This window comes from Excalfactoria chinensis, chromosome 5 (assembly GCF_039878825.1).
Source record: "Excalfactoria chinensis isolate bCotChi1 chromosome 5, bCotChi1.hap2, whole genome shotgun sequence".
NCBI classification, from domain to species: Eukaryota; Metazoa; Chordata; class Aves; order Galliformes; family Phasianidae; genus Excalfactoria; species Excalfactoria chinensis.
The window spans coordinates 40,885,642-40,907,140 of record NC_092829.1 but is presented as its reverse complement, the minus strand read 5'-3'; the positions used below and the strand labels follow the sequence as shown (position 1 = coordinate 40,907,140).

The window sequence follows — 21,499 nt, the reverse complement described above, 5'->3', positions numbered from 1 at the left end:
ATCATGCTATCCAAAAATATCCCTTTTGAAATACCAACATTACTTGTGGTAAATGATGGAAGCAGTTTTTACAGCAAATTACTGTTCCCTGAAATCTTTTTCTTTTCTAAATAGAATGGAGCTTAAAGGCTTTAAATGCTTAAAGGCTGGACTGTGAGAGGCCTGGCCACCCTGGTGGTTTTTTTTATTTTTTTTTTTTAATGGGAAGTTGTGCTAAAGCCAGTGGGAGCAAAATAATGAAGATACTACATGTATGTATGATATAGATAGCATGATTTAGACCATAATCTGGTGGAAAGCATTATAATGGTAAATTATGTCTTTTCTTCATATTACATTCAAAGGAATTCTACTTCCTTCTGGACCTTAGTGGAACACATGAAAGTGGACTACTGGAGATGTGAAGTCTAGGTTTAATTAAGGGGCTCCCTTAACCCCTAAGTTTATGTTGTTCTCCAGGTGTCTGTGAGCTGACAATGGCTCTTGGTTTATGTTAGTCCAAAAGCAATTAAAAAAATCAATGGCCAAGTTGAATCAGTATTAGGGGAGATTAGAGTTGTGTAATTGCAACATTTGTCTTTCCTCCATGCTGAAGGATACAGCATGAAACAATGTGAATTCAACCATACAGGGCCTGGATTCCCCAGCATACCTTTGACCACTTATTGCAAAGGATCCCATATTTAACTATTTAACGTCCAGTTTTTTCTGAACATGTATGCTTTGACAAGATCTGTGCATTTACGGCTAAAGTCTGAAGCAGTGTGGCAAACTTCATCTTGACTCAGTGTAAGAATTGCATTGTAGTTGCAGTTTAATTAATGAAGGCTTTAATGCTGCTGTCTGAAAGTGTCATTACAAGTGCCTGAAAGTGTGATTCACTTAAAATGTGTAACTATTAAGATAAGAACATAAGAAGGAATTCTCACCAGAAGCATCCGTGTATATGCAAAAATCAAACAGATCAATGTGATAGAGATGGTCTAACTCAGAGATACCTATAACACTTGATATTCACGTACAGTTTGCCAAGGGCCCTAATATGTAACAAAGAAAATATTTTTTTTGTGAAATTTCTAACATTGCTATGCTGCTTTCATCAGTTGCCCATCACCTTTTTTAGAAGTTGTGGGGTTTGTGCTCTTTTTCTCCCTTAAAACTGGATTTGTAGTAGGAAAAGTTTGTGCGTAACTCTGGACTGATTGAAATCATGAACTCTGAAGGATTGTGCTGCTTCAGAGATGCTGAACTGGGCAAATTTTACTTTCTTATATAGAATTCTTACTCTATTTGACTGTATAACTAAAGCACTTGAAAAACAAAAGTTTGTCAGAGGCCACCAATAAATGGCTTTAACTATCACTGGAATATTTCAGTCAATATAGGAGTGGTCCTCTGTTGGTGCACATAATTTAGGGGGGAAAATAATTCTCAAAACATAGAAGCTAACACAACAACAAAAAGGGAAGAAAAAAGAAAGAGAATTCTATGCTCAGAGAGCCTTGGGGTTAAATAGTTACTCAGAAGGGAACGCATTCTGGTTCCTTTACATCAGAAAAGAACAGAAAAACAGCTTAAAGCCTGAAGCCATGATTCTTCTCCTATTTGAAGACTCACATTATTTCTCATTAAGCCTAGGAGAATATGTTCTGACCACATGCACCATACGCCTTATGACCCTTTATGCTCAGAAGAGTATTCTGTAAAAGCCATTAGTATTGATGTTGGCACAGCATGCTGCACTAGTTGGCTTGGGCTAGGAGGATGGTCTTAGTTGTTTTTGTTTATTTCTTAATGCATTTTTTTTTTTTCTGAAACTGTCAAATCAGAGCAGGAATTTGAACTATTCATTTGGTTTGAAACACAGATAATTTTTAATATCCCATCTTTTACTCTTCTTATATATTGTGGAGATTTAACTAAACAGCTATGAGGTAAGTGAGCTACGAGGTAAACTAATGACCAAAAAGCAAGGTCTGTATTTTCAAAAGTGACTGTTAATTTGAGTACTATAATCTTTGGCACATAAATTTGGAGAACATTAACAGAATCTTGAGAGCCAGTCAGTGAATTCATTTGTCCAAGCAGTCCAACCAGTGCCAAACCACTTGACTCAAGACTATAGGAGGGATTTATTATAAAAGAATAGGCATGGCATACAGCTCTCAAAACCATACAGGACAGCTTAGAGGAAACATGTTTACACACACCCATCTGTCAGTTAGGAAGAGACAGAAGCAATGCGTAGAATTTTAATGTCTAGATGCCTTTCCCAAGCACTTACAGGGAATGAATGGTGGTCAGTGCTCACAGAAGATGCCATTTCCAGACTGAATTCAGTTGGGCCCTTTGCAAACACTGTGAGGACTTTACATTTAATAGGCCTGCCTCAGAACAGGGTTTACTATGTGTATATGTTCATTTTAGAAACCGCATTGTCTCAGTGGACAGAATTTGCTGTGTTTACCAAAGTTGCTTTTATCCTAAAACCTTGCAGATTTGAAATCTTGAAATAAGAACAGTTCTATCTTCACATATGCAAACATAGACCTGCCAGTAAAGTAGTATGTCACAGTCCTCTTTCTGTCACAGAGCCTGCAGAAGTCCTGAAGGTCCTCTACATGGTGGATTTTTCCAGCTCCAGTATTTCCTTAGCCTGGCAGGAACCAAGCAAGGAAGATGTGTCATCAGGATGCATGCTAGAGGGTATAAGTGGAGGACACCAAGGAATGGACAAAGTGCACCAAGATCCCTATCTCTAGTACCACTTAACACCGCAGGAAGTTTGCAGGACAGGCAAGCTGCAAGTAAAGATAGTTTGGGAAAAGCAATGGAGTTTGGAAGCAATGGAACAGGAAGGAATTCTAGAAATACAACCTCCAGGTAAGACTTGCAATAGCCATCCAGTTGGAACTGTCATCTCCTACCAGCCCTTTCTTCTTCTTAAATATACATAATTTTTAAAGGGCTATGAAATTCATCTTACACAAAGGAATGTTTAGTATCTGAGCTTTGCTACAGCTTCTTGCTGTATTTTCAGAGGTGCTGGGAGAAAATGGAGGCCAGCACAAGCTGTGCAGTTCTTTAGTCAAATTGAAGGATTCTTCCATCCTTCCGGCTAGTACTGAGCTGTTCCCTTAACGGGGATCTTAGGTGTTTTAATTCACTTTTTACTTGAACTATTCTTAAATGTTTCTGTATTCTACCTTTCTCACCTGAAATTGGTGTGAACAGGTGCTCATCACTAAGCTGTTTATTGCTGAGGCATTATTGGGTTTTTTTCATGTGATACGGGTATTAGGATGTTGGCATTGTTCCTCTTAACCAAATACAACCCTAGTTGTAGAAAAATTTCTTCCTCCAGTCTCCACCATTCACTTCTTCAGGCCTGACTCAACAGACTGAAGAATGACTTCTTTTTCTGATACTGTTTCTCATTATTTTAATCTCTTAATTTCTCTTTCTGTCTTGTTTATCTTCTATCCTATCATAGGTTTGACCTGACTGTGAGGCTGAAGAGCCACATGGTGGTTTGTGCTGGAACAACACGGTGCATTCATACATCTCTGTCAATACAAACTAGCTTGCTCCTTAGAGAACTTTTCATTATGATGATCTGCCAGGGGCGAGGGGGTTAAGGATCTTTGCATTGTATTTTGTACATCATCTTTTCAGAGTGCTTTTTAAGATTAGCAGTCATATTATTTCATCAGAAAGGAATTACATACAGCAAACTGCTAATCAGGTTCCTCAAGCTAGAAGAAATAAAGGAGAAAGTACTTTAACTAAACACATGAGGACTCTGGAAGGGAGAAGCTGAAGTGAAAAGTTTTGTCTCAGAACAAAGGGAAGATTCCAAACAGGAGAAATCAATACTTAAATGTGCAAATTAATTCTTAGATCTCCTCTGATCAACCACTAATCTCAGCTGGCTTGAGAAAGTCCCAGAAACTGTGACAGTAAAATATAATTACAGCCGAAATGAAGAAGAGAACTAGCAGACACATTATGATATCCTGAAACATGATATCAGTACTGCCACATAGTTCATACAGCCACAGAAAAATCTACAGCAATAAGTGTGCTGTCACAGGCCTGCTTCCAGGGAGGAAATACTTGTTCTGAGTCACTGCCTGCAATGACACTGGGAACACTGACCCTTTGGATTCAGAGAAGCCATGGTACATCTCCAAAGAGAAAGGTAAGCATACAAATTCATGTTAGTGATGAGGAAAAAAGTGCTTTTGTACACAAGACTGCAGACTAAAGTCAGGCTTCCTCTTTGGCTTTGAGCATGTCACTAACATGTTCTGCACCTCAGCTCACCACCTAGGGAACAAGCACAGGAATTCCTTTTTTTGCTGTTCCATCTATTTGATAGCAATTTTCTCAGCTTCAGGCTTCCTTCAACAATATGCACATGTAATGTAGTAGGTTCTGCAGATATTGATTAAAATTTAAAATAGTAGAGCCTGTCCAAGGCTGATAGTTTATCATGTCTTGATGAAACAGACTACTGGCTTTACAAATCATTGTCTAGTAGCCTGTTTCCTATCCAACTGGGATTTGTTTCCTAAATGAGAAGGATTCATTCAGAAAAACCAATCTGTCACGTTTAGGAGATTGCATGACAAGAAACAGTACAAGTCCCTGGAAGTACATTAGGTGTGCTTTTAGCACACTCGTGGGTACTGTGTCAGGTAAATGTGTTTTCCTCTGTTCCGTTGTTCTCTGCTCAGGCCGTATCAGTAATAAAGTTGTCTCATTAGTAGTAATCACAGACAAAACTGAACAGACTCCAGTTCATGGAATCAAAACAGTAAATGATCTTTCTGCCTGGGCTGGAGGAAAACAGATTTGTGAGATCCAAGTTCAATTTTTTAGTCTGGACTATTACTAACATATATTTTGTTTATTATTAAAACAGAAATATCAAACAAGGAAACTATATGTAACCAGGCTATACATATATTTCTTCAGAAGTCATCCACATGTTTTCAGTAGTCTTCTAATTCCATCAAGAGCAATGGGAATTACATTAAAGTAATAGAAAAAGTAATACGCTAAAATAAGTAATCAGGTGTCAGATTGCTTATTTTTATTTAGTTATCAGCCTTTCTTGGTCAATGTAACTAAGCCATTGATATGTTTCTTCTGTTATATGTGCTCCTGAGAAGGAACATATCCAGTTTGGTGGTTGTAGTCATTTTCTTGTATAGAGGTGCTGTAGGCCTGGGTCTTGTTCTAGGCCTGAAAACAAGTAACTTCTGTGCACATAAACAAGCATACAGGGTAGTAAATGGAGGTTGTGTCTTAGGGTACATTTCCTTGGTAACAACCTGCTTGTCTTCAGGCAGGACAGCAGGACACAAGCAGATGTGAACTGATTTCCTATTCTTCATTATACATGGCAAGCCACTGGGTTTATTTGCAGAAGCTTGAGACATGGTAGAAAAGCTCTGAGGAATAAGGAAAGAAATAGAGTTGTTTCCCAAGAATGGCATCTACTAGGAGAATTTTGCCCTACTGTGCTGTATTTATAATCCGGGGAACTTACCTGATGGAACCTCATTCTAATGCAAAAGAAGATAATAAAGACTTCAGAAAATGTGCTTAGATACAGGCTGAAAATAGAAGGTTTACAATGGACACTAGAAATTAAATTGCATATGCAGTTCCCCATGATTCCCTAGAGCATTCTGTTGACTATTAATGCCTCAGAGCAATATCCCTTCCTTTCCAAGATCACCTGGTTTGGTTTATAATTGGGTGTAATTTAATCATGCATTTCTAAAGCAACATGGGAACCAAATATCCCAAAGCACTTTACAATTTAATGGCATTAACAAGAGAAAGCATCAATATACCCCTATGGAGCAAAAACCTGATACCTTATTTACAGACTTAGAAGCACAAAAATTAATTGCTTGCCTACAATTGCATATCGGGTTAATGGGAGATTATGGTTTCTAGGTCTTCCTTCTCTTGTTTTTCATTTTGTATTTGTTTACATGAGAATTAAGTACACTGGTCTGATGCTGAAGGTAATGCAGTGTATTCTTCCTCCCTAAGAGGGGAAAGAAAGCCCAGGGCACGTACTGTCATCCCCAGGCTCTTTGGATTTGTACTTACACAGGAGAAGACTCCTGTCCTGATGGTGCTGGCTATATGTGTGTGTATGTTTGCATATCTGTGTGCAACAGACAGTGCAGTATAAGGCAGCCCAAAGCATCATTTCCTTGGTACAGTGTTTTGACCTTAAGATGAAGGAGTGTCCCAGCAAGGACTAGCATTGTGCTCCTCACCAAAGAACCATAGCATGAGTCACAGCAATGACTGCATCATGAACTGTGCTTTCACTAACAATCCCCACCCAGGAGTGACCCCATACAAGGGCAATATTAGTATCACATGCAAGTTCAAGTTGTGGTTTAGCTGTGGCAACAGGTGGCATCTGCCTGCTTACGATCCCAACAACCTACAGATGACCATAAATAAGTCAGATCCACAGTTGCTGTGCTTCAGATTATGTAACTAGCAGTAGAATTTATATGTCTGAGTATAGTTTATACCCTGCTATTTTTCAAGGCAAATGTTCTTATTGTGACTGGCAGTGTGGATCACACTTCTCTGGATCATTTTGGGTCTTGTGCCTGCCCGTAAAAGAAGCAATTGCCCAGTTCTGCAGATGAAGGTCCAAGGACCACAGTGTTTCTACAGACTTATCTTCAAATCCAAAAAGCAGCCTTTCTCTGGTGCTGTCTTCCTCTGAAATCATTAAGATTTGCCTTCAGTTATTTGAAAACAGTATTAGATCCCTTAAAATGGCATATTTGGGCTTGCAGTCTCATAAACACACCCAGGTGACTCAAAAGCAAATATGGCCTTTTCTCAGTTTTTAACTAGGCCTACCTACACATTTCCAAGCAGTCCAAACTCTAACAACAGCTTTTTGCTTTTTTCACAAATACTAAAGACTGCACTGGTTAAATCTTCTCTTCCTCTGTGAAATGCCAGGATTTTGCCAACATTTGCCAACAGTAGTAAAAAATTCCAAGAGACAAAATGTTAGTTAAATAAATAAGCTAAAAAATCAGACGCTGATATCCTCCCTTCCCTTCCCTTCCCTTCCCTTCCCTTCCCTTCCCTTCCCTTCCCTTCCCTTCCCTTCCCTTCCCTTCCCTTCCCTTCCCTTCCCTTCTTTTCTCCATGCAAGAAATTCCCATCCAACCTTTGAATCAGGTTGCAACATAGCAGCAGTGTTCCAGTTAGCTCAGACTGGTCACATGCAACTGAGCATTCACAGGTGTGTAGGGTGATGTTTTACTAATAGTAATGCACAAGGCACACATAGTTTCCCAGTGTCATGATGCTCAAACTTGCAGCTGGCAGACTGGTCTTAGTACAGCCATGCCTGGAAACTGCTTTGTCCTCTGAGTTTCAGCAGCTTTTATTATGCTCACCCAACTTATGATTAACCAGGAATCAAGGTTAAACATTGGAGAGCAAGAAATCTCCATCCTTTTGTCTGACATGAAACTCTTTCCCCCATTTTCCTTTCTAGAGAAAGGGCCCTTGTGCCTCTGGATCTGTTATTCTTTACAGGGAATGAGAGTGAGACACTGCCAGACACAGCTTGAAATGAAATTGATACTGCACCAATAATGATGAACTATATTTGGAAAGATCTTTTAGGGTTATTTTTGTCTGTGATCACTGCTTCTGGACTGCCTGCTGGCAACTGAGGCCCTGCTCTGAAAGGTTCAGTCTCTCTGCCAGTGGGGAAGTAGCTCAGTGTGGGTCAGTGGAGGGAAAGGATGTGTGGATGTTGTGTCTCCTGCTCTGATTTTCAAGCACTCATTTGTCTTTTTGTGTAGGATAGGTATGACACTTCTTTCACTGAGGCCAGCCACTACCCACCTAAAACACCAAAAGCAGTGCTTTGCTCTTTTTTAGGACGCTCTAGTATTACTGGGTCTTATGCTTCCCAGGTTCACTGATGCACTCCTCCCTGAAGCCACAGCTTCAAGCCACATCCAACAGCTGGAGGACAGTTTCCTATTTCCCAGAAACAGTGAAATCTCTCCCTGGTCTGGCATCACTATCAGCCAAGCTGATGCAAGGAGAACTTTGGCAGTGCTGTTCACTGGTGCTTAGGAAAGACAGGCAGACTGGAGGGACAGAAACAGCTTTCTGTACCTTTTGAGATCTGTTTGCTGGGAAGGACAAACCTTCTGCCTTCTTACACAAACCTTGTTGTGGTAAAAACTGTTACAATAGGAACACGCCTCTTCAAAGCGATGCAAAGCAACCTGTTTGTAAGCAGTGGTAGCTAAAGGAACAAGGCTTGCAAAAGCACTGTGTGGGTGAGGTGCTAATTTATATTTGGATGTCTTAATGGCCCCTTGGGTGGGGGGTGGAGAAGATGATATATCAAATGCTGTAATATCTTATTTCCAGGGCCTCCTGAGACAACTCCTTGACTTACCTGGGCAGACCCTTGGGAGAGTCTGTGACCTGCTAGGGGATTTTGCAGCTGAGTGAGGTGGGGAGAGCAGATGTCAGAATAAAACATACTGAGAAAATGTCTTCAGAAGATGAGGATTTCACTTAGAATTTAACTTAATTGCTGGTTTATTTTAGAACTGCAGAACTATATTCTTACTGACTTTTGCTCTGGAAGAGTGGTAGTTATTGCCTGGGGCTGGCTGCTGTCAGCTGAAGGACAGCATTACCTGTTGTGGTTAATCTAGCTGTGAAAGCACTTAGTTAGATTAGGAGCTCCTTCAGACTTCAAGTACATTCTTAGTGATGTCAATGGCCTTTATGTAGTGACAGGTGGCCCAAAAGGGAAGGGAGTGAGGAATGATTTAAGAGATGTCCAAATGAGTCCCAAACACCTGTGCTGGAATCTCTGCTGATGATTCCTCTGCTGATTCCACAGGAGCTAGACCTCTGTTTGTCTTCCCTCTTATGTAGACTTTTCCATCTCTCTTCTTTACGGGACGTTCATTCTTCTGTTCAGCCGTATTTTCAGCTTTAGCTGAAATAGTGCATTGCTCCTCCCCTGTGACACAGAGCAGCAGCATCTTACAGCTCTGAAGGGGTGAATCTCATTTTCTATGGCACAGCACTAAAGTCACAATGCCTATTAGACAAAGTGATTTTTTCAGAACAGCGTTGAACTGAACAAAGGGAAATGAGAATGAAAATGAGATTTCCCAGAACTTAAAGTATCACTTCCTATGAAAGCTGTAATCAGCTGTTTTTGAAAGATGTTAAGGAAAGCTTTTAAACAGCTTTATGAAGCCACATAGCTAATGCTTTGTGAGGCTTCCACTCAAAAGGGGGGGTTGGTTTTGGTGATTGCAGCACTTCTCACTTTCTCTTTTCTTAAGAAATGCGTGATAAAACCCTCTTGGACACAGTGACAGAAAGTTTGCAGAAGTCTCAGCATGGGATGTAATTAGTAGAATCTGCTGTGCTTGGTCCAACATACAGAACAGTGTTGCTGTGGCTGCATCATTTGTTTTTGCTTGTGTGGCTCAAAATGCAAGTGTGCTTGGCTTCTATAATGGTTGGTTAAACTAAGTGGCAGAGAATGGTGCTCCTGATCAACAGGGCCAATTTTTAAGTTTCCATATTTCCTTCCTCTAAAATGGTTTCAGGCAGCACGCTAGGAATTACATGTCTAATACATTTCTGCTAGTGTATCTTAACAGTAGTAAAAGGTGCCAAATATTGCTGTTTCTCTTCTACTTACCCATTTGCTTCACTGGTCAATGAGATGTTTGCTTCTGTGTTCAAGAGGAGAGCTGGATTCTGCCTCCTTATTTGCCATGTCCCCAGATAGCTCCACAGGACCTCTTGTGATGACGTGAGCTTCATTATGTCAGGCTGTGTATAAACATACCATAAGCCAGAAATCTGAAGTACTTAAAACCTTGAAATCCCAAAAAAGTAAATACAGTCTGCAGCTTTGCAAGTGAGGGAGTCACCATGTGAAAGAACTGGTTGCACAAGGCAAACCCAGGATCCAGAATGGTCCAGTAACCACACTGTTGGTGGGTAAGAGTAAGGAATTAGAACATGTCTGAGCCACTGAAGGATTGACATAGTCAGGTAAATTTATACATAAGTTACTGTTGGTTCTTTTATTTTAGAGTGATTTTTTTTCCTGGAGCTTTTCTGGTATAAAAGCATAATGTGGCCAGACACACACACATGCTTAGTCCAAGAATATTTTGCCATCTTTGTTCCACCTGGAACAAGGAAGGAAGTGTGCTGGTACAGGATGCTCCTCCCATGGAGCTTGTAAGTTTTTGAACTGAATTATAAGAGACAAAAGCGTAGGAAAGAAACACCTGATTTTCCTTTGGATTGCTTTGACACTTGGTAGTGGCTCTGCCTAGTACTGGTTCGTTCTCAGATCAGGAATCACTGCACTCAAAAAGGGAGAGTGGAAGGATCTATGTTAAGCCTGCAAGCAGATCCATTTAATGGACTGGGAGCACTTGCTCTGCATTTCTACGCTATAGATTCTTGAAACCTGTTCCACTGGTGACAGATGGCCTGGTTCAGGATTAATGAAACCAAATATCTGTGCCACTGCATCAAACACAGCTGAGGAAACTGGCATCAGATCCTCAATCAGAAAAAAGATGTCCATATTAACCTATTTCTCCCCTGGAAATTTTTACTTAGGAGAGGAGAAAAATGAGAATTGGCCATTTGTGTGGGACTTCTGGGTAACCTCAGTGAGCAGCCTTCTCAGATAATCATTTGCAGCAAGCTGCCTTCTCTCTGAAAGTGTGAACAAATGACCATTGTAAGTGGGACTGGCTGTTGCAGCAAGGAGCCAGTGTCCTTCAGGGCTCTGCACCCTGGGACGCTTGGGATGTGTTGTAACACTAGCCAGTTGCCATCAGCACGGTGGAGCTTAGTTCATTTGTGCTGGATGTGCTCTGTGGGGTGCCTGTGGGTGTGTTTCAGGGGTTCTCCAGATGGGAATACTATATCAGGCTGCGACAGTGCCTTTCTGCTTCAGTGCAACTCTGGGTAGCTCCAGGGCAGAGCCACATTACCGAGGGACATAAGTGGCACAGCACTGCCTGCTACAGAGCTTCAGTAGGCTGCTGTCACAGAAACAGGAAATGAGCAAAGAGATGTTACATCTGCACAATAAATATACCCAGTAAATTAATATTTTTAATTGTTGTTACACACAGAAGAAATGAGGAAAAAAAAATACATTCCAAACAAAGAATTAAAACAGTAAAATCAGCATAAAAATATGTTAAGAAAAGATCCCAGTTCAAGTAGCCGTACTGCCTGTGGTGACCTTTACAATCATGGTAAAGGAAGTAAGTGCTGGAGACTTTCACACATGGCAAAATGCTGACTCCCTGGGGAGAGCAGCTGCTTCGGTCACATCTTTCTGCACACTCAGTCTGGAACACATGGCAGAGGGGCCAGGGTGAGGCTTACATGGTACGAGACATGGACTTAGTATTTATTCAGGACAGACTCCTGTGATCTCAGTAAGGCAGAACTACTGCTTACCTAATGGTATCTGTGTTCTTGTGGTTTTTGGTTTGTTTGTTGCTGGTTTTTTTTGGTGGTGGTTGATTGGGTTTGTTTCTTGGTTTTCAGATTTATTCTTTTTTAATAGTTCCTGCTGGCCTGGCCCTGCCCATGTAGTAGGCCTGGAGCAAGATGTCCCTGCTGAACTGGGAACGAGGTTTGGTCCAGCAGAAGCCTACAAGAGTGATGTCTAAGTCCATGTGTCTATACTGACTTGGTGCTCCCATGCAGTGGGCTGAATTTGATTTCTTGATTTTTGGCTGTCAGGAAAAGATTTGTTCTATTTCCTGATGTAGTCTATCCCCAAATGGGATCAATCATTGCTCCCACTGCAGTCATGGCAGCTCAGTCCCTGCATTCCTCTTGCATGAGACTGACTGTGGGAGTCTGCAGCAGGCCTTGTGCTTCAGCCTTCCTTTTGAGCCTCATACCACTCCAGTAGCTCATCCTACAGCAGCATAGTGTCACCACAAAAAACAGTACAAGCCACAGAAATTTTGGCATTCCTGCCAACTGGCCACCTTTTATAATTTGTGATCTATCTAGAGATGTATAGTTTTATTTTTTACAATAAGAGCAAAAATGAAATAACATTAAGAAAATTTCCTCCAAACTAAGAAAACTAAAATTCATCATACATTGTAAAGAAACAATGAAAATTTGCATTGTGTTTGCTTCTGAGTTCATATTAAGATAAGATTTTACTGCAGCTGCTTCAAAATTATGGTCCATTTCGCATGTACACAGTTCACATTCCTTGGTAACTTCTCACTTTCATTTGTTATACAGCAGCTAGTGCTACCAGATCCAAGTTGTTTCTAGCTGCATTCCAGATCTGAATCCAGTGAACTGTGGCATTTTTATAGTCACTGATTACATGGTGATGGTTTAGAGCTGTATTTCTAGATGTATTTTTGTTCTAGGCCCTTGGATTGATGGTACAAGTACTTCCTTCAGTATAGAACCTGCAACTACTTAGTTTCAGATTAAAAGGAAATAATTTAAGAAGGATGTATCGACCTTATTGATTCTATCAAGGCCTTCCCTCTCTGCTGATATTAAAGCCAGTAAACTTAGAATCACAGAATTAAACATCCCTTTTTAAGTTGTCTCCTGAAACCTAGCTGACCTTCAGCAGGATGAATATTGAACAGAATGACTTTGTTTTCTGTTCCAATGTTTTCAACAGCCATCGCAGACTGTAAGAGCACTGTGTTTTGGCTGGATTCGGTTCATTCATTAGTTCAGAATGAGACTAGACTACAAAATTTGGATGCACGGTCCACGTCTAAGAATTTGGTTGAGGCTTTAAGATAAACTAAGAACTGTTTGCAAAACTGAGATTAGTGTTCAGACTTTTAAGCTAAAACCTCCACAGAGTTCAAGTGTAGCTGAGCCTATCCTGTTAGACAGTATGAATAAATAGGTTTCATTTGCTTTCAGTCTAATGCAAATCAAAAAGGCAGTAACACATTCCATGCTTCTGCAGATGCCTAGAAGTATTTTTATCGCTACAGTACATTAACATTTGAGACATACATATAGCACTTTACATCTTCTGAGTGCTGTATAAGCATTAATCCTTACAGCATCTTTGTGAGGTAGGTAAGTGCTAATACCACTATTTTCAAGATGGGATAAGAACAGACACACAGGTCCTGGTCCTGGCTGTCATAACCTGGCAGAGCGCTGACCCTCCTACGCTCGTGCCTACTTACATCAGATGAGGATCTGGCTGCAAAAAAAAAAAAAGTGACTTACCCAAGGCCACAAAAGGAGCAAGTATGGATAAAAGGCAGGAGAAGTACCTGGGCAGAACATGATTATGCTGCTGAGTAAAAGAGTTCATCTGTATACAGAACCAAAGCAGCGAGAACAAGGCACCTGCCACTAAGCTTTGCGTTTGCTGTTTGCATTGATCTGCTTCTTCCAGACCAGCTCCCAACATTAGCATGGCAGCAAGATGAAAACTTACAGATGTCAGTGTCAAACTATGGCACAAGAAAACTTGGAAGAATCACTAAATAGAATCTGCAGAGTTTGTCTTGGGAGTTCTAAATACATATGTAGAAATATATCTATTATCTGCATGATTACAGCATGAATGTTTTGGCAGTCATTTAAAAGCCATGTTAAAGTAATTCTTAAAACAATCGACTGATTATTGTCTTACAGTTGCCTCAGTATGAAGGAGTAAGAAGCCAACTATAAAGCATGAATATGTACGCAGAAGAAGAGTAAAGCTGTTTATATCCTCTGGCTTTGTTCTTCTCAACCTGCCACTTCTACATTAGCTTTATCCTGTTGACATCAGTGTAACTTCCACAGCCCAATACATTATTAAAAACCCATTCCAAATAGGAATGCTTCTCCAGCTTCAGTGTGAGTTCCGTATGAGCAAGGACAAGGAGGATCTACCACCAGGAAGAGATGTTCAGCTGAAATGTATTTTCTATATATCCAATTAAAGACCTAAGGATAAGTATGAATTAATACAAGAGAACAAGAGTAGATGTACTGTGTGCATAACCTCAAGTGACCTTAGATGGGAACTGCTGAGGAACCTTTGAGTACAGCATTGTGAAAGAAATACTGCTGAATTTAACAAGCACTGGAGCTGATAGTATTGGTGCCACCAGGCATGCTGCACCACTGGGGTGCTTCATTCCCTCTGCAATGTTCCTGGGCTGAAGAGTGGGTGTTCCTCAAACACTGCACTCCTGATAAGAATGGCTCAATGTCATTTTACAATGCAAAGAGACTACAGGAAGATACACAAATGACTGGCAGTGTCATAGATAATCATGTTCTCCCCACTTTTTGTTTGTTCCCTTTCATAATGAAGATTGCCCTTGCTTGGGTTGAGAGAAGAGTTTTAATCCCAAGATAAGGTATTTAGCAGAATGCAAGCAATTGCTTAGTGTTTTTCAAGGTTTATGAAACTCTGAAAACTGTGTCAAATTAAGTGTCTTCACCAGCTGGTCCCTTCCTAGCAGGAAAAACACCCTCCAGGAAAATGGTCAGATTCAAGTAATAAGGATGAAAAGTAGAGAATGCAAAGCAGGAGAGAGATTTTGGAGATTAAGAGCTTTCACTGGCAAACCACTGAGCCAAGCAGGACTCTTCTGGACTCTGTATGCTGAGGTCTCTGCCTCATGTTCCTGGGCAAGCCAATGCTGTTGCTTCACCGGCTGCAGCCCAGACAGCTGCTGATGATAAAGGGACAACAGCCCACTTGGGTGACACGTGTTTCTGCTGTCCTAACTAAAGCCACCCACAGACCTCTGAATCCAGAAACTGCACTTCTGACAGCCAGAAGAAGAGAGAACAGGTCTCCAGTTTACACTTAAAAGATCCTTTTCTGCAAGTGTGCAAGGCCTGAAAGTAGAGGACAGCGAAGAAAGCCAAGAGGAAAAAGCATGCAGAAATGCAGATCAGCTGTCTTCAGTAAACTGAAGATTGCTCTTTTCTAAACAGAAAGAAAGAGATAATGGTTCAGATTGAAATTCTGACTTTTAAATCAAAGAATCACAAAATGGCTGAGGTTGGAAGAGACCTCTTGAGGTCATCTGGGAAGCTCAGAGTGCAGGGGGTTTCTCTGAAGAACTGCCAGAATAAAGATTGAGTGTAGTGAGCCGACCCAGACTGAAACATGCTCTTATGTGCTGGGAGAATGGTGGGGTTCATCCCAAATGCTTACATTTCCTCTTAGCCGGGTCAGTCTTTTACAGAAAGAGATTTGCAAACAGTTAAGCTTAGTAACAGCAGCTGACATCTGCAAAGAGCTACACTGCAGGGTTCAAGCTGCGGCCAGGAGATAAGCAGTGCTGATGAATGAAGATGTTTTATGGCTCTAAATTCCCTTAGCAGTTTACTCCAGGCAGACCCCAGCGCACTGGTGAATGAATACTGACAGTATTACACAACAGCATTAAAAGGAAGAGATTAGACCGGACTGTGCTATTTACAATGCTTTCCCTCTCTACAACGCAGCTGACCTTTCTGATCTCTCTGAAGAGCAGTAGATGATTCCATGGGGTCAGGATGGTTAACCTAGATTTTTGTAATACTGGTGGCATTGGTGCCGATGCACCAACTGTGGAGAGGCAGTGCCTGTTCTATGACTAGTCCCAACATAGAAGGCTGGAAAGGAACAGGAAAGCGACTTAACACCTCTCAACACCAACAGAAAAACTAAGGATGTTTCCTCAGCTGGCTTCTGACCCCAGCTGCTCTCCTTGGAAAGAGGAATTCCTGCTCTGCTGATGGTGCCAGGGACACGGTGCCAGGTTTTCTCCTGGAATGGTCTGGGCATGCAAGGCATGGCGACTGTGGTGGTTTTCAACCCACGAGGACAATCTGGAAGGCTGCCCCTCCTGTTCACTCTGTCATACAAGAATGTGCAAGGGTTTATTAGGAACTGCATGGATTTCAGTCAGGTGCAATCTATTTTGGTCATCCCTTTGTGGCCACAGGATGAAGATGTTCAGGAACCCTTAGCAACTTCCTTTGCATCTGGATGAGTTTGTTGTGTCTTCAGAACAACTAGGAGAGCATCTCCACCCATAGTAACAACCTTAGAATGGACAGAGGGAAAGAGCACATTCGAGAAGAGACTCAAATGGAATTGTAGCTTGCTGTCAGATGTCCTAAATAAGAGGAGAAAATGCACACATGATCACAAATCAGTCTGGTATTAAAAAACAAACAACAAATAAAACAACAACAGGGCAACCTCTTTATCATCTTTTGAGAGAGTGAAGTCAGAAGCAATCTTGCTTCAGCAGATGGGCAGAAAAACCAACTAAAGGATTTGGGTCAGAATTAAATAGGCGTTCCCACATTCTCGCTGCATCCATGTGAGTTCAAGAAGGAAGCAGCAGGCACTTTGAACACAGAGAACTGAGCTTTTCAGGATGCTCTGCTGAAAAGGGGTTTCCAAACACAAGTGCTGCAAAGCTGAACATCTGCCACCATCTGGCAAAACACAACAACGATCTACAGTCAAAATCAGGGCCCCAGCTGACCAGTTCAGACATGGGAAATGCACACACACTCAGAAGAGGTGCTGCAAGCAGCAGGACAGTAACGTTTCATAAGTATATGGAATGTTATTTGTTAGAATACTGAGAAAGAAAGGTGTAAATGTTAGATTCCTGCTGTACTAGATACTAATGGGACACACGTTAGTAGCATAAACCCTCCAACTCCTGCTACAGAAACTGCTGGCACTGTGTAAATGTACACATGTAGCAGAGGAGAATGCACTGGCCCACCTACCTGGATGACCCTGAAATCCCACCAAGCTACCATTTCTGCTACACGTGGCAATGCTGACAGGTGTCCACAGACCTGCTCTAGAGCTTTTATCAGCAGCCATCAAAGCACACAGCACTTCATCTCTGTGTACCTCAAGCTGGGCTCTCTGCTCAGTGTTTGGTTCTCATTCAGGTTCTGCTAGGGGCTGCCCAGTGTGCTGCTACTGACTTCAAAGCTCAGTCCTCATCTGAATGTGATGTTTTTACTATAGCTATAGGCTTCCTTTCAGCAGAGACTCATATCGCTCCAGTTTGTGTACTGAGTTTGTAATGCACAAGAACAGGCTAACTTAAACACTGGTTAAATTCATTTTTACCTATGGCTTTAGCAGAGATCTGTGCCTTTCTGCCTACTATGGAAAGCAAGTTTCCTAGCACAGTGTGTGGCCAAACTTGTCCATTGGGCCTCCTATTTCCAGACATTCAGCATCAGTTTCAAGACTAACAAATAAAGTGCAGTAGTACAGAACTTCCAAGGTGGAAAAAATTGAATGAGTAGCTACTGCAGAGACAATCTTAAGCTTTCTGACGTGGACTCCACACTGAAGTAAGCTATATTCAGAGAAAGCCATTGAAAATAAAGCCCCAAAGGTAATGCTTCAAAGAAGCAAAATCAACATCACCAATATGCCTAGAGAAATGGAGATCTCTCTCAGGGGTGAATGCAGCTACAGCACCTGAGATATAACCCACACTGTTCACAGACTGTCGGCACTCCACCTAGCTCCTCTTTTTGAAGTCCTCTTCATCTCTGCTCTCTACAGCTGACAGTGCAATAAGCATTTGAGCTGCATAGTAAGTAGCCATGATGATAACACGCGAGTAGGGTACAGGAAAGCAGAACTTGTTAACTGCGATGGTCAGATCCGACACCATGAAAAGCATTGCTCCAATGCAGGCCGAGAGCTTGGTCCATGTCCAGAGGTCATTGCACAGCTGCATGCCAGCGACCGCTCGCCAACCCATGAAGCCAATCAAGGCGATGTAGACAGCTACCAGGTAGGTGAATGGGCCTGAGAGGTAGGAGTACAGGAAGGCATAACAGGAACTGGAAATGAGGCCCATCATCAAGCCGGCTTTCAGGTCCAAAGGCTTCATGCCAAAGGCTGAGGAGTACAGGATGTGTGTGATGGCAAACATCAGCAGACCTGGAAAGAGGCATTGACAGTGACTGGCAGCCGGTAGCAAAAGAAAACATGAATACATTGGATTTGAAACATACAGAAGCTACACCAGGTATAGATGTCCTTGTTGTGTTACAACCCCCATTTAATTTAATCAGGCACCATACTGGTCACTTGGGACCATTTTAATATAAAAAAATGTGCATGGGAAATTGACTTTAGCACCGGGCTCCTGCCCTGAGAAAGAGCCTCAGTACTTCTACAGCTGCAGCTGAGTGTGACTCTGTTGTGATGTGCACCTTTTGCCAAGAGGCCAGGTGAGCCAAGCTGCTGCAGAAAGAACAAAGACTGTTTCTCAGATAACTCTTTCTCTGCACTGGACAGAAAGGTGGGGGCAAGGCAGAGCAAAGATAATTGCCTCTAATTATCATCTGAACCATTTCACTCCTAGGTAAATTGGAACAGGAATGATGGAATCAGAGACATGTCAGAACAAAATGTGATAAGACAGTGATCCTTCTGAATCTAGACAGAAAATCTAACCATAGTTAGCCCCAAACCCAAAAGAACTCAGGGACTGCATCTGGCTTTTACTCCATCTCTGCACATAACTAGGAGAAACCTAAGCTGGAAGAAGCAGCTGACATATTTCAGGGACTACACCAATATGATCTGCCAACAATGTTATAGCTATTTGCAATCTTCATATGAACCTTAGCTGGAATCAATCAGTGAAAATAAAATGTTAGCTTCCCTTTGAAGTGCAACATGCCTGAGGGATCCCATATAGAAGGTACTGTCCTTGTGTTAATCACTTGCCACTAACCCATTTGGCAAAAAATGTCATCATGTTTTGGTACAGCTGCTGACTACTACTTGCACATAGTAGGCCCTAAACCCATGTAAGAAATGGAGAAAATGATCTGGGAAACTAAGTCCTCCAGCAGGACACCTGTTTGTGTTTTAAAGCCCAGTGCTGTGGTACAAAGGTAACTGCTAAATCCTGCTGGCAGTCATCTCCTCATTCCGATACTTCCTGAGGCAGCTAAAAGGAGAAGCATTTCCCAGCCTTTGGGATCAACATCCACTCAGCCATTGTGGGATGACAGGGGATCCCACAGGAGGGAGAGGGCTAGTGGGATTTAGTCCGCAAGGGGAGGAAATGGATAGTGGGAAGGAGAAGGAATTGCAAAGCAGGGCAACAAAAAGTTGATATTTCAGTTTTCATGTATGTAGCACTGAGGGATAAGGGATTTAGGATGAGAAGTGTTTATAGTGCAGGAAAGGTTAGAGCCATGGAGTGGTCAGGAAGGGAAGATTATTTTGTTCTAGCTATGAGGAATGATTTCTCCTTCAGTGGCACTGTGTGGAAAGTGCTGGAATGGGGAACTGAAGAATGAGTTGTCCTTCATGTAGGCAGCCAGCAGCAAGGCAGAAGAGAGGAGGACAAGATGCAGCAGCCAAACAGAAGCCCAGAAAGGCAGGAGGAGTTCTGTGATATATAGTGAGGTCACGAGAGTCTGCTCTGAGTTTTGCTCATTCAGCACCCACAAATAAGGCCAAGAACCAGAGAAACCTGTGAAAGATGCACAGGGAGCAGGGTGCGATTTTCTTGCATTTCTCAGCCTTTGGCTCAGCTCTCCAATCACACCAGGCAAATCAGCCTTTTCTATCTGTCTTCTTCCTTCCACTCTCTGCCTTATTCTGAGCCAGATGGAATCAGGGAGCCCAGGTTTTCTTCCCACTTCCCCTGCCCTGGAGTTGCTGCTCAGGCTGGCAGTAAGTCCTTTCCGTAAGATCCCATCTTCTTTACTAAATGCATAATTTTTCTGATCTCCCATTATCAAAGGACACGAGTGTTAACACTGTAAAGTATCTTCCACAAGCAGGAAGACACTAGTCAGAAAATAGCTTGCTTTTAGTAGACTGAAACAGCAAAAATGAAATGGGAAGTGTGCCAGAAGTAGGTTCCCAGGCTCTCACCTCCCTGTAAAATAATGAACAAATGTCTTTTTATAAAATCATTGTCTCAAAAGCTATTCAACTTAACTCAGATCTCAACCTTTTTATCTGCCTGAAAGCCATAGAAATTGAAGAGAAAGTACATTATTCTCCAGTAATTCCTTTCATTCCCCTGAAATTTGAAATTCCCACAAGGGACAATGCCAAAAGTTTGAATGTTGTCAGTTGTCAACAACAGCAGCTTGCTGTGCTTAGGAGAAAATACGTTCTGCAGGAAAGGTGACAGGATAAGTGGGGTGGTGCACTTTATTTGCTGACAGCTGAAATGCAAATGTTAACACTTCACTACAGAAGGCAGTAGCTCAGATTAGTACAGACTGAGGCAGACAAGAGAAAGCCAAGGATCCAGGCTGAGATTATCAAAATGCTCCAAGAGAGCTAAAGAAGCATTCTCCTTAAATCAAGAAGAAAAATTAGTCATACCCCACAAACTGGGGTAAAAATTCCTGCTGATTTGCAGATTAAAACACTTGAACTCAGCACTGAATTTCTGTGACAGGTTGTCCTTCTTCTGTCATTAAATCAAATAAGTGACTCAGAGATATCCCCGCTACGTGGGAATGGGGAAGTTATGCACAGTCCATGTACAAAAACAGTCATGGTGAGAATCAGGTCTTGAATGTTTTCCAAGCCACAGCTCAAGAAGCAATGACAGGAGGCAAAGCAGAAGCATGGGCAGCTGGACCAGGCTAACTTGTGCAGAGCCATGCATTCCTGTCAGTGGGAATGCCAACACTCAGCACATAGTGAATGGCAACCCGAGAGATAGTTGGACCTTCTAAGAAACATGCCATAAATTCAGCCAAACAGATCCAGCCCCCGAGGCTTAATATACCTCACCAAAATCTTAAGAGTTTTTACAGGAACTTTTAATGAGATTTGGATAAACCCTTGGGAAGCAGGATTAAAACCAGATTCAAAGTATTTGGCTTTTCATGTCTAGCATTTCACATACTTTCCTCTCATAAAGAAAGCAGAGGTTGTGGGAATTCCAGAATAGAACTAAATACTGATTTCAGACAAGGAGTAAAAAATAAGCCTTTGACTTTCATAGAAGTCAGAAAAGTTCCCCCATCTCATCACGTTTTCCAATGGGACAGTCACAGCAGCCAGCTAATGGCGGGTGTTAAATGAGATCCCTCTGCTGGTGAAGTTGACTTCACAAACACCACCAATGCAGTGAAGTGAAGGACTTAACTGCTGTTGATTTCTTGTGACAATCCAAGGCCATGGCAAGTGTTGCTGCAGGCGGCCTCAATGTGGCTTTAAATCATTAATCTAAGTCATTATGTTCTAGTCTGCAAAACAGTGAAATAAAATAAGCTTGGTTTGCTCTGAGAGATGTAGATCTTTCTGTAGAGATGACAGGGTGTCATGTAAGGTTTGCCCTCGATTCCCTATAATTTACATGTCTTGCAAAACCAGTTCCTATGGTTTTACAACAGGCTGCAT

General features: G+C 41.8%; 1 protein-coding gene and 1 long non-coding RNA gene across 2 annotated transcripts in view; one reads left to right on the top strand and one right to left on the bottom strand.

Annotated features, from left to right (window-relative positions):
• The window catches only part of LOC140253521 (uncharacterized), a 29,223-nt gene that overhangs the window by 4,463 nt on the left and 3,261 nt on the right, over positions 1-21,499 (top strand). The window contains exons 4-5 of the long non-coding RNA XR_011903875.1: positions 2,593-2,883; positions 3,494-4,201. This is a non-coding gene — a long non-coding RNA (uncharacterized lncRNA). The remainder of the gene's footprint in view (positions 1-2,592; positions 2,884-3,493; positions 4,202-21,499) is intronic.
• TMEM86A (transmembrane protein 86A) overlaps positions 7,816-21,499 on the bottom strand; it is a 30,619-nt gene continuing 16,935 nt past the window's right edge. Inside the window, exon 3 of the mRNA XM_072339161.1 lies at positions 7,816-18,049. Within this exon, the coding sequence (XP_072195262.1) occupies positions 17,622-18,049 (428 nt within the window). The 3' untranslated portion in view covers positions 7,816-17,621. The remainder of the gene's footprint in view (positions 18,050-21,499) is intronic.